General features: G+C 44.1%; 1 protein-coding gene across 1 annotated transcript in view; it reads right to left on the bottom strand.

Moving 5' to 3' along the window:
• The window catches only part of SLC9A2 (solute carrier family 9 member A2), a 100,834-nt gene that overhangs the window by 55,117 nt on the left and 32,274 nt on the right, over positions 1–13,443 (bottom strand). The window contains exon 2 of the mRNA XM_062208797.1: positions 9,183–9,646. Coding sequence (XP_062064781.1) covers positions 9,183–9,646 — 464 coding nt within the window. The remainder of the gene's footprint in view (positions 1–9,182; positions 9,647–13,443) is intronic.

The raw sequence follows: 13,443 nt of genomic DNA, 5'->3' as shown, positions 1-13,443 counted from the left end.
AGGCAATGGCATTAAATGTCAAGGCGATGTTAGAATGCAGGTCCCCTGACCTTGTGGGTAGGTTGTTCAAGGTTGTCACGGGCTGATGAGTAAGTCCTCTCCAGCTCACCAGCCTGGGTCCTGCAAAGGCCCTCTCACCCTTTTTTGCATTTCACTGTGGTCATTAATACAGCCTACCACTTTTCAAGTTTGGCATACTTTCTCCCTTTTCTACCAGATTATAAACTCCTTGGAATTAGCAACATCTTACTGTAATTCAGGACTATGACTTCCATGTTGCCAAAAAGATGACAGCAGGCCCTAACACCGGGGCACAGTGGGTTCAGCTACCTACCGCCTGTGCTCCACCATCCCGTATCAGAACGACAGTTCAAGTCCTGCTGCTCGCTGCCAATCCAGCTCCCTGCTAACATACCTGGGAAAGCAACACAAGATGGCCCAAGTGCTTGGGCTTCTGCAACCTCAGTGGGAGACCCAGGTGGAGCTCTTGGCTCAGCCAAGGGGCAGGGGTGGGAGAGAAGATGCATTATAGCCATTTGAGGAATGAACAAGCAAATGGAAGATGCCTCTCTCTCTCTCTCTCTCCCCCTCTCCCTCTCCCTCTCCCTCTCCTGTGTGTGTCTTTCACATAAATAAACAAATCTCTTATGTTTTTCAAAAACAGATCACAACAAATGCCTGCTGCTTTTGAAAAAATCGTGGATTCTTCCTTGGAAAGCAGTGGGCTGTTCCTTCCTTCTAACTGTTGGTGTCACACTCAACAGCATTTGCACCAAGAGAACTGAACAGACCGAAGGCAACAAAAGAGAGTCACGCCCAGAGGAAGAAAAGGTTTTGAAGGCATCATCATTTGGCAGACCGAGAAGCAGCAGGCTCCACGTGGCACCCATCTCCTCTTTTCAACCAGAGGCTTGCTGCCTACACGCCATCAGCATATATATGTGCATATATATATATAGACATCTATATATGTGTGCATATGTAGATATATATCTATGTATATATCTCTCTATGTATATATATATGTCTCTATATATGTGTATATATAGGTATATATACGTCTATATATGTTTGTGTATATACATATATATGTGTGTGTGTGTATACATATATAAACATACATATATATATATATGTATTCCCTTGCCTCTGAACAGCCAAAGGCGATGGTCGCCAGTGTCCTAGAAGGGACAGAATGGTTTCCCAGTCCTCTGTTTCTGCAGTGACAGCCTAGCCTCCCTTGCCAGCCACTCAGGCACCCCAGTTCTGGCACCAGACTCCAGAATTTCTGCTCCCTCTACCCCCAGCTTTCCCCAGGCAGTCACATCCTTCCCTTGCCCCATCCCCCAGCCCCTACAGCCACAAGATTTCCTTCCTTACAACACAATGCTGCCATTCCATTTTCCACTCCCAAGACAAACATCTTGGATGGCCTGACTCGGACAAGGCCCAGTAGCCTCAGCCCACCTGCCACACTCAGGTTTTTTGCTTTTTTCTGCTTTCTAACCCCTTTCCTTCTGGGCAAGGATTTCATCACCTCTCCACAAAATGTAGCATTGTTCACCCATTCTTGCCCCTGGTTTCCCCTCCGGTGGTTTCTCTCGGCAGAGGCTCAGCCCCAACCCTAGGGAAACTTCATCTCTCTTCCAGCACACAGCTGAAACTGCTGCTTCTCCTGAGAGCCCTCCTAGACTCTGCCTCTCCGCAAGGCCCGTTCCTTGGGCCTCCTGTAGCACACACGAGCTCCCATCCTTCTGTGTTATTGGTGCTGCCTCTTGAGTGAGGGCCTCATTTCCCTCCAAAAATCAGAAGTTCCAGAGGTGGGCATTGTGGCGCTGCCAAGTTAAGACTCCAACTGGGATGCCCGCACTCCATATCACAGTGCCAGGGCATGAGTCCTGTGTGTGCTTCCCATTCCAACTTCCTACTAAAGTATATCCTGGAAGGCAGCAGGAGATGGCTCCAGGACATGAGTCTCTACACCCACGTAGGAGACCCTGGTTAAGTTCTGGGCTCTGGGCTTTGGCCTGGCCATGCCCTAGCAATGTGGGCATTTGTTGAGTAAATCAGCTCCCTCTCTTCCTTTTTAAAAAAACTTTATTTTATTTATTTGAAAAGAAGTAAAGAAGTGCAAGAGAGAGAGAGAGAGAGAGAGATCTTCTATCTGCTGATTCACCCTCCAAATTGCTGCAATGGCCAGTGCTGGGCCAGGATGAAGCCAGGAGCCCAGAACTCCATCTGGGTCTCCCACAAGTGTGGCAGGAGCCCATGTTCTCGGACCATCTTCCATTTCCTTCCCAAGTGCATTAGCAGGAAGTTGGATCAGAAGTGGAGCAGCAGGGACTCAACATTGCATCAGAATGCTAGTCCCATCTCTCTCTCCTGCTGTGTCTTCCAAATAAATATAAATAAGCTCTTTTTAAAAATGAGCAATTACTTTTGCAAAAGACAATCTCCTTCTCCTGTCCCTCTCAACTCCCTGCCCTGCCCCACCTGGCACACTGATGAGGCCTCCAAGGGAAGCCCCAGAGCTCATGGTCATAGAAGAACTGGCGTCAGCAGAAGGCCATACACTCCTAAACCTTCCAAAACCACCTTCCTGGCAACTCAATCCACCCCATCCATCAAAAGTCCATTCCGTGGAAATATCCCTGTAGACAGTGAAAGGGCAAAGCTCAGTTGTGGGTACTTGACCGTCAGCACATGGCCTAGGTCCACTCCGATGAGGCCACTGCCTGTGATGCTACATCACCTTGACAACCAGAAAGCTTCCCATAACCACCACCTGCTCGACTTGAACCCTGATACCTAGTGGTGATGGGCATGAGGTAAAATTCTTTTCTTTTAATCACAATAGAACCATAACCCTTCAGTTAGCTCATACCAGTTCAATCCTTTCATTTTATCTCCCGGGAGCCTATGGAGAAAAGTACTTTGGACTTTTTATTTACCTACCTATCTGTGTTAGTTATAAGGAAGCAAGCTGAGTATCATGCTTACGACCACATGGTTTTTGAAGTCTTTGTTTTTTAAATTTTAGAATATTTGTATATACATAATGAGATATCTAAACATGAAATTTTTATGTTTCATATACATCTTTTTTTAAAGGTTTGTTTATTTGAAAGGCAGAATTATAGAAAGAGACAGAGACAGGACAGAGACAGAGGAACAGAGAGCAATCTTTCATCTGCTGGCTCACTCCCCAGATGGCTACAACAGCTGAAGCTGGGCCAGGCAGAAGCCAGGAACCAGGAGCTTCATCCAGGTCTCCTACAAGGGGCATAGGGGCCCAAGCACTTGGGCCATCTTCCACTGCATTCCCAGGCCATTAGCAGGGAGCTGGATCAGATGTGGAGCAGCTGGGACTCAAACCAGCACCCGTATGGGATGCTGGCATTGCAGATGGTGGTTTTACCCACTATACCACAATGCATAGCCCAAAGGTAATTTTATACAATATTGCATCTATGTTTTAGTTGCCACCCATCACACAAGGTCAGGCTTGGAATTTTTCACTTGGGGATGCCACATCAGTGCTCACAAAAGTTTCATATTTGGGGGTATTTTATATTTAGGTTTTTGGATTAGGGATACATCTCTGTGAGTCTGCTAAGTTGACCTCTTCTTAACATTTATATTTTTAAGAAGTTAAAATGCTAGTGATGCCTATTTACTACCTTTTGTAATGGGCTGATTTGACAGCTGAGTGCTTTTAAATCTTTCTCATGATAAAAGATCTTTATTATGTTTATTATGAGTATTTTTAAAATGCCAGTACTGCACATAGCAGGTGAAGCTGCTACCTGCAGTGCTAGCACCCTTTATGGGCACTGGTTTGAGTCCTGGCTTTTCCACTTCCGATCCAGATCCCTGCTATGGCCTGGGAAAGCAGTAGAAGTTGGCTCAAGTGCTTGGGCCTCTGAACCCACATGGGAGACCCGGAAGAAGCTCCTGGTTGGTGTCGGTGCTGTGTTGTAGCAGGTAAAGCTGCCGCCTACAGTGCCGGCATCACATATGGGCACTGGCTCGAGTCCCAGCTGCTCCATATCCGATCCAGCTCTCTGTTATGGCCTGGGAAAGAGTAGAAGATGGCCCAAGTGCTTGGGCCCCTGCACGCCTGTGGGAGACCTGGAAGAAGCTCCTGACTCCTGGCTTCGGATCGGCACAGTTCCAGCCGTTGTGGCTAATTGGGGAGTGAACCAGCAGATGGAAGATCTCTCTCTCTGCCTCTGCCTCTCTGTAACTCTGCCTTTCAAACAAATAAATAAATATTTTAAAAATGCATAAGTATATTAAAGTGAGGAATTACATATTTTGAACCATCATTTACAACATGTACTAAATCAGGAAAATCAGGTAAAGCAGCAATAGGAACTCTGCAGATACAGTGGAGCTTTGTGTCCCCAAAATAGGTCACTTTCTCTTATAGGGAGCACTAGGAATAATCATTTATTCATGAAGTGTTTTATATCTACCCTGCTATTTGCAAAACCAGAATGAAGGTCAGAATGCTCACTGATTAATCTCCATTTTCTTAAAGTTAAATTCCACTCCACAGCCCAAAAGGAACAGCCATGGAGGTAAAGTACTAGTTTCTTTCTACTAAGCCAGCTCTGCTTAAACAGCCCCAGGTAAGGATAAATAGCTAGAAACTCTTGTGGGGAAACTCTTTAAATCTTCTTGGGAAATGTCTCTGAATATGCCACAGTTGCACTAACATGTCCTTGGCAACTCATGACAAGAGCCTAGGGTGATTACTGACACCATAAACAAGAGTGCCAATTTATTAAGTCAACAACAGGAGTCACTGTGCACTTGCTCCTCATGTAGGATCTCTGTCTTAAATGTTCTGTACATTGTGATTTAACGCTATAACTAGTACTCAAACAGTATTTTACACTTTGTGTTTCTGTGTGGGTGCAAACCGTTGAAAGTTTTACTTAATATATGCTAAATTGATCTTCTGTATATAAAGATAATTGATAATGAATCTTGATGTGAATGGAAGGGGAGAGGGAACAGGAGAGGGGAGGGTTGTGGGTGGGAGGGAAGTTATGGGGGGTGGAGCCATTGTAATCCATAGCTGTACTTTGGAAATTTATAGTCATTAAATAAAAGTTAAAAAAAAAAAAGAATGACACTGGAAATTCCCATGAGAACATAAATCATTTGGCTAGGGACTACAGTGGAAACAGCAGGGTTTCTTGGAGACTTGAGTACCTGAACAAGCTTTGGATTTTAAAAAACCTTTCATAAAATGTCTTTTACAAGCAAAAATACAAAAATATACTTAAATATTACATGCTGGCTTCTTTCAATTGTTTGCCATTTCCACAGTAAATTTTTTTAAATTTTATATTTGTTTGGGATGCAGATACACACACATACAGAGAGGGGGAGAGAGAGAGAGAGAGAGAGAGAGAGAGAGAGAGAGAGAGAAAATCTCCCATCCACTGGTTCACATCCCAAATGTCTACAAAGAATGGGCTAGGTTAGACCAAATCCAAGGAGCTATGACCTCAATCCAGGACTCCCAGGAGGGTGGCAAGGACCCAGCTACTTGAGCCATCACTGCTGGTTCCTAGAGTGTGCATTAGTGGGGCACTGGAATCTGGAGTGGAGCCAGGACCAGAACCCAAGCAGCCTCATATGGAAGATGAGCTTCTTACCCAGCATTGTAACTGCTATGTCAAAGACCCATCAGTTGATTCTCAGCTATTGTAGCCCTGGACAATAGAATGGAGAGTTTCATCTATAATTTATATATTGCCAATTTATCTTGCTTTGAGACATTTTTGTGCCAGGTTTTCTCCCTTTGGCTTTTCTACCTCAGTATTGAATTTATTATGATTCTCTAACCTATGATTCCACTCATTCTCTAGATTATACTGTTGACATGAATTTTCTAAGATTAACCTTTGTCCTTGTGTCCTAGTGACTCATCATTTTTGCAATGTGCATCCTGGTCTGTATATTTAGAACCTTTCCTTGTGCCCTGAGTCCCAGAAAACTCTGATATCAGGATGTGGCATGTCCCAAATGTTCACGCACTGCAATCTGGGCCCCCAGTGTGATCCTGTTGAAGAGAGAAGCCTAGTGGGAGATAACTGGGTCACGGGACTAACGGGCTCAAGGAGTGAGCTAGCTCTCCCTGGAGGGAGGGGGCTGTTACCAAGCAAAGTCACCCTGACACGGTTGACCCCTCTGCATGTGGTGGTCCCCTTCCCATTCCTCCGCAGTGTTCTGACATTGACAAGGGAGCCCTCACCAAGGCCAAGAGTTGGGGACATCCTATCCCAGACTGATAACCTCTGAAACACTGAGAACAATAAACTTCTTTTCTTTAAAATGTGCCCATCTCAGGCAGTGGACCTTGCGCCACGGTTAAGACATCTGTGTCCCACATCAGAGTTCCTGTGTTCCATTTCTGACTACATTTCCTAACTTCTACTTCCTGCTAATGCATCTTGGGAGGCAGTGGTGATGGCAAGCAGTTGGGTTCCTCCCACACACATGAGAGACCTGGACCGAGTTCTTGGCTCCTGGCTTCTTCAAACCAGTGAGTTATGAGTTCTGCTCCTCTATCTCTCTCTCTCTTTCTCCCTTTCAAATAACTAAAAAAAAGTTTAAAAAGTGTCCAGTTTCACATATTCTGTTACAGCAACAGTGAATGGACTAACGTACGCTCCTAAGGATCAGACTAGATGAATGAATTAAAGAATCTTCCACAAAACATTCCACACATCTGTTCATTGAGGGTACAAATCCTTTTCTGCAACATTTTTCTAATTATTTGTAACAAATGTCCTGTTCAACACACTTTTCAAGTAGTTGAGCAAGAGAAACATCTCATTCTTTGGCATTAGGTAAGCACACCCTTGGTCATACCCAGATATTCTGTGGGTCTAGCGTGAAGGTCCCTGGGTTTTTAGCCCAGGGTGTATGGCTCACTGAGAAAGGCTCCTTCATATGAAACCCTGAGAATGGTTCTGTTACACAGGCTCTGGACATGTGCTTTCTCTGTCCTACTGGCATGGCAGGCTCTAGTTTGACCCGCTGTGTTCTTGTTTCTTTGTAAAGGTCCCTGTGTGTGCAATCAATTCACTCTAAGAATGCCGTGTGCAAGTGGTTACAATCTCCCTCAACAAGGGGAAAATTTACACATCAAACCTAAGTCACATTGGAGAACTTGATGTCTCTGGAATCAGTTATAAAATGCCTTTACTACTACGGCAGTTTTCCAGTTACAATTTAATAATGGCGAGTGAATGGCTGATCACTGTGAATGACTAATGGAGAATATGAAGCACGTTTTGTTATTGAAGTGAGGTATCTTGGCTTTCTTAAAACAGTAGTCTTAGCGGCTGTTCTAAAAATTGTGATGCTATCAGCGTATTATTTTCTACCTAATGACATCCACTTGGAGTTAATGGGCTAATATTTTATTCAGTTCAGGGATCTGCTTTCATAGTGGAATATAGGCTAACAATAATGTTAGTGGCTAAGGAACTTTCACGGGAGTCAGGAATAACATTTTAATGATATGAGCTAATGGAGAGGGTATTAAAAATTAACTTACTTAAGTACACTTTATGGGCCTGGTGTTGTGGTGTAACTGGTAAAGCCACAAGCTACAATGCCAGCATCACATATGGGCCCCAGTTTGTGTTCCATCTATTCCACTTCTGATCCAGCTCCCTGCTGATGACTTGGGAAAAGCAAAGGAAGATGGTACAAGTACTTGGGACCCTGCCACCCATGTGGGAGACCCGGATAAAACTCCAGGTTCCTGGCTTCAGCCTGGCCCAGCCCAGGCTCATTTGGGGAATGAACCAGCAGATGAAATACCTCTCTCTGTGTGTCTGACTCTCCTTCCCACTCTGTAACTCTGCCTTTCATATAAATTTTTTTTAAAAAGTCCGCTTGACTTAACTTTCTCAATTTTTTTTATCTATAAAATGGGAAGAATCGGTGCTGCACAGGTTGTTTTACAGACCTGAGCACAAAGGGACACTTTCACAAAAGGTAAATGCTTGTCATTATGATCACCTTTACAACGGCAGTGGCTAACATAACACAAGATCACCAAAGCTAACAAATTGGTTTATCAATCCTGGATCACTTGAGTGTCTAACTGGAGCAGGTAGAGGTCTTTACAGGTGTGTGTGTGGGTGGGTGGGGGGATCCTTCCTCATCCTTTCTCTCCACAGTAAACTCTGCCTAGATTAAGACCATAACAGCCTCTGACTTGAGTTACGCTGCAATTTAAAGAGAATTAAATAATCTGTGTTGGCCAAATAAAAACCCACTTATGGGAAAATAATTAAGCCTAGAATTGTGCTGTTGAGTAGTCATAGAAAGTGAGTAAGTGATGAAAATTTTCGCCAATATCTTTAACAAAAGGAGGCTAGTGTTGTGATGCAGAGGGTTAAGGCACCGCCTGCCATGCCATGATTCCCTATGAAGCACTAGGTCGAGTCCAGGCTGCTCCACTTCCAACACAGCTCTCTGCTACTGTGCCTGGGAAAGCAGCAGAAGGTGGCCCATGTACTTGGGCCCCTGTCACCCACGTGGGAGACCTGGATGGAGTCCCAGACTCCTGACTTCCACCTGGCCCAGACCTGGCCCTTGTAGCCATTTGGGGAGTGAACCAGGGGATGGGAAACTCTCTCCCTCACTCCCTCATTGTGACTCTGCCTTTCAAATCGTGTTATTTTTTTAAAAAAATAAGGGCTATAACATAATAAATAGTGCAACCCCATCTGAGAAGGGCACTCTTAGTAGGTATTGCCATTTTCTTGTGCATCATACACATGGACAGCATTATTTCTCATGAATAACTCTGGGTTCTTTTCCGCTATGATCAAATGTCATCCTTTGAAACTTCCAAAACAATAAATCATCACAGGTGCAAAGGCCACAATCACTGTTACCGACCTCTGGCACAATCAAGGCCTTGTAAGAAGGGACCAACTACATTACCCTGTGTGGCCCAGTGCAAAACGAGAACAAGAGGCCAGTTGTGTAACAGTAAGTGAGAAATTAAAATGAACAAAAATATGCCTTCGGAATTTCAAGTCAGTACCACCAGAGCATCAAACCCAGGGGGGACCCTCCAAGTAAGCAGGCTGCTGGTCCCCACACCTCGCCACGATGCTGCGTGGATTCCTCCCACTCACCACTGTGACTGCGTCGTTCAGCAGGGACTCGCCGAAGACCAGGATGTAGAGCTGTTCGTTGACGTGAATGTTCTCGAAGACGGCGAGCACGGCCACCGGGTCCACGGCTGAGATCAGGCTGCCGAAGAGCAGGTTCTGCAGCAGAGTGATGTCAGTGAGGCCAAACGCTTCGATCTGGCAGATGCCAAACAGCGACACGCCGATGCCGATGGAGTTCCACAGGGTCCCCACCACCGCGTACCAGAAGATGGTGCCGAGGTTCTCGAAGAAGGGGCGCGTGGGCATGAAGTAGCCGGCGTCGAGCACGATGGGAGGCAGGAGGTACAAGAAAAACACGTCGGTCTTCATGGCCGGGGGAGACTTCTCATCGACGCCAAAGATAATTCCGCCGAGCAGAAGTCCGACCATGATGAGGAGGCAGCTCTCGGGCACGATGGTGGGCAGCTTGTGGTAGAGATGGAAGCCTGTTAGGGCGCAGGCAAAGGCACGAGATGTGGGTGATGCAGGGCTGAGGGGGGGAGAAGAGAAACTGCTTCCCGGGGAAGTGATGGCTCCTACTTCGGAATCTCCCAGGCCAGAATAATTGGCTATGGACTGGCTCTCTAGATAACAATGCAAATCAGATGATTCCTTTAATTATTCACAAAGTAGACTTAGGCAGAAATTTAAACCAGAACTAGAATGCTACAGGTATACGTTATCCATATAGCACAGTTTTCCTTCCTCTAAACTCCTGTTAAGTTTTTCTTAACTATTGGAGCTCTGGAAATGCAGTCAGACAATGCTATTTTATATTTTTAGCAACTTAGTGATTGCCAAAACATTTTCAGATTTACCGATTCATTTTATCCTCCTAAAAACACCAAGGAGAAGAAAGGCAGTCATTTTCATATTTTAAAAAATTTAAGTGGAAGCTGAGGTTCAAAGACACACAGGGTCTTATCCAGAAGGTTGGGTCACAAGTCAGTTTCAGATTACACCTTCTGTACAAAACCAGCCATAGACAACAATGAAAAGAACTACTGTGGCTGTGTTCCAGTGGAACTCATGGACAGAGAAACTAGAATGTCTTGAAATTTTATATGTCACGAAATATCCTACTGATTTGGTTTTAACCATTTGAAAATGTAAAGCCAGTCTTACATCACGGGTCATCCAAAGCCAGGCTATAGGTTGCAGTGTGCCTGTACCTAGTTTGGTCTATTCTTTGTGCAATGGTACTTCAGAAAGCTCATGGAAATTGCATAGACAAAATATGGATCTGCCTATATGACGCCAGCCTCAGCCATATAGTCTCAATGATTGTCAAGGAAGCACATTCCATTCTTACCATCAAATTGCCCTTATGCACCAAAATAAACCTATCATTTAATCCCATTTTTCTACAAGCTTTATAATGTGCTCTCATATTTCCAGAATTTAAAGAGTTATTTATTTATTTATTTAAAAGTCAGAGTTACAGAGGAAGGGGGAGAAAGAAGGAGAAGGAGAGAGAGAAAGAGAATATCTTCCATCCACTTGCTGACGACAGAGATATGTTCCATTCCCAGATGGCCACAATGGCCAGGACTCAGCCAGGCCAAAGCCAGGAACCAGGAGCTTGATCTGGGCCTCCCATGTGGGTAGCAGGGTCCCAAATATTTGGGCCATCTTCTGCTGCTTTTTCCCAGGCCATTAGCAGGAAGCTGGATTGGAAGTGGAACAGCTGGGATACAAACCAGCATCCAAATGGGATGCCATTTTACCTACTACATCACAACACCAGCCCTATGCCCTCATATTTTCTGTAAACTTCTGCTAATGGTGTTTGGAGCATTATACCCATGTTATTAAATTTTTATTAATAGTGTATAAAGTTTTGTGAGAATGCATGCTTAAAAATAAATTTATTATTTTATTCTAATTGCCATCAAAATGTACTTACTAGGAAAGGGAACAGAATTGGAGGAATTATATAAGAGAGTGAAGACATTCCTCTGTTAAACTAGAACCTATTTTAATTTCTCTCTGTATAGAAGTGCTTAAATTAAGATGAAAAACTAAACATCTATGTATAACCAAGTGCAGTACAATTAATTCACTACATTTTCTCATTATAGCTAACATAACCTATTTGTCAAACTGTGGGAAGACAGCAAAGTGATAAACAACACAGGAAGCTTCTAGATAGCAGAATCCACAAAGGAGCAACATTGTAAAAATCTGAATCAGAGAACAGCACCAACAAATACATCCAGTATGAGATTGTAAAACAACAGCAATAATCCAATACCAACCATTCAGTTCCCACTAGGATACACAAAAGGGAAGGGGGAAATGGGAAGAGGGGAGTAGAGACAAAGCCCTCAGGAGAGAAGGCACATTCTCTAGGCAAAGACAAATACACACAGTAGAACAAATGATCTACTTAAGGGATCTTCAAAAATATTAATAGAAAAGTTGTGTTATAAATATAGCAAGCTTAAATTTCAAAACATTTTGCACCAAAAAACTGCTTTCCACAAACTTAAAGAAAAAAATGATGGCATCTTTTGGATCAACAGATATTTGCAAAATCTGTTTAATGTATGGACCAGGTGGGGCCGGCGCCGTGGCTCACTTGGTTAATCCTCCACCTGCGGAACCAGCATCCCATGTGGGCGGCGGGTTCTAGTCCCAGTTGCTCCTCTTCCAGTCCAGCTCTCTGCTGTGGCCTGGGAAGACAGTGGAGGATGGCCCAGGTGCTTGGACCTCTGCACCCGTGTGGGAGACCAGGAAGAAGCACCTGGCTCATGGTTTCGGATCGGCACAGCGCCAGCTGCAGTGGCCATTTTGGGGGTGAACCAACAGAAGAAAGACCTTTCTCTCTGTCTCTCTCTCTCTCACTGTCTGTAACTCTACTTGTCAAATAAAAAAAAAATTAGTATGTAACAGGTACCCATGGACACCAAGAGTGCACCAAGCTGCAAAGACCCAGCACTAAGTTCTAGGACTGGTTATGTTAAAGCACACCCTGGAAAACACTGAATATAAACTCAAGAATGGTCCAAAGTAAGTCACACCTTTCTGGTTAAGAGAAAAAAAAAGGAGTAATATTTCTGAAATGTATTAAACTTGTTTTAGGTATTGAAAGAAATAAATTCATTGAAACCTAGACATTTTGATTCTATGTGTCTCAATTCACATAGCAGCCAAATATAAATTTTACAAAATGGGACCGCAGTAAGCAATAGGTAGTCTGATGAAAGTGTCGAATCAGATGGATGTGGTGAGCCATCACTGAAAATAATGAGCAAGTTGGGTGGGCGTTTAGCACAGTGGTCAAGATGCTGTTTGCGATGCCCACATCCCATACTGGAGTGCTGGTCTGAGTCTGATTCAGCTTCCAATCCAGCTTCCTGCAAGGCAGCAGAGGATGGTTCAAGTACATGGGCCCCTGTGACCTCTGTGGGAGTCCCTGGCTCCTGACTTCTGACTTTGGATTGGCCCAGCATAGGCTTTTGTGGGCATCTGGGGAATGAATCAGTGAGTGGAAGGTATCTCTCCTTCTCTCTCTTTCAAATAAAATGAAAATAAATAAATAAATAAATAAAGTTAAAAAATATGTAAGTTGTCTGAATACATGTGACTAAACACTTTAAGAACAGCCTGAACTGCAGAAGAATCTGTACATAACCCCATAAAGAACAGTGTGTAAAGAGTCACTTAGCACACAGGGGTTAATGTCAGAATGCAACTACTTAGCAATGAAAGCGGACACCAACATAGAACAAAATGAGAAATGGCATTCTTGGCAGATGGCATGCTTATAGGATGAGAAAACTCAAGAAAAGCGTCACACACCAAGAATATTTATTGTGGTCTTACATAGGATATGGGGAAACCGAAGGCAGTAAAAATGGCCGACATCATCAATCATTTTTTTCAAGCAGTGTTCATTCATTGGGAGCCTGCAATGTGCTGGGAACTACATCAGGCACTAGGGATACAGCTATCAATTAAACAAAGCCTCTGCACTGGAGGCCTGCAGTTTGGTGGTGGGAAACAACAATTAAATCAACCAATAAATGCACAGTGGCAAGTGGTGGTGAGTCCTCAGTGAAAAGCAGAGAAGGGTGGGAGAATCCCGTGATTGATATTTTGCATCCATGTGGTCAGGGAAAGCCTCTTTGATGGGTGAAATTGGAACAAACCCTGGATGAAAGAGTGATACATGGTGAAGAACTCTCCTGAAGAGGAAAGAAGAGATCAAGAGTGGAGGTCCTTGTGGATGGGAGCCCTG

Source organism: Lepus europaeus, chromosome 13, assembly GCF_033115175.1.
Source record: "Lepus europaeus isolate LE1 chromosome 13, mLepTim1.pri, whole genome shotgun sequence".
NCBI lineage: Eukaryota > Metazoa > Chordata > Mammalia > Lagomorpha > Leporidae > Lepus > Lepus europaeus.
Note: the sequence above shows the minus strand (reverse complement) of the source record. Positions and strands in the feature narration are given on the sequence as shown.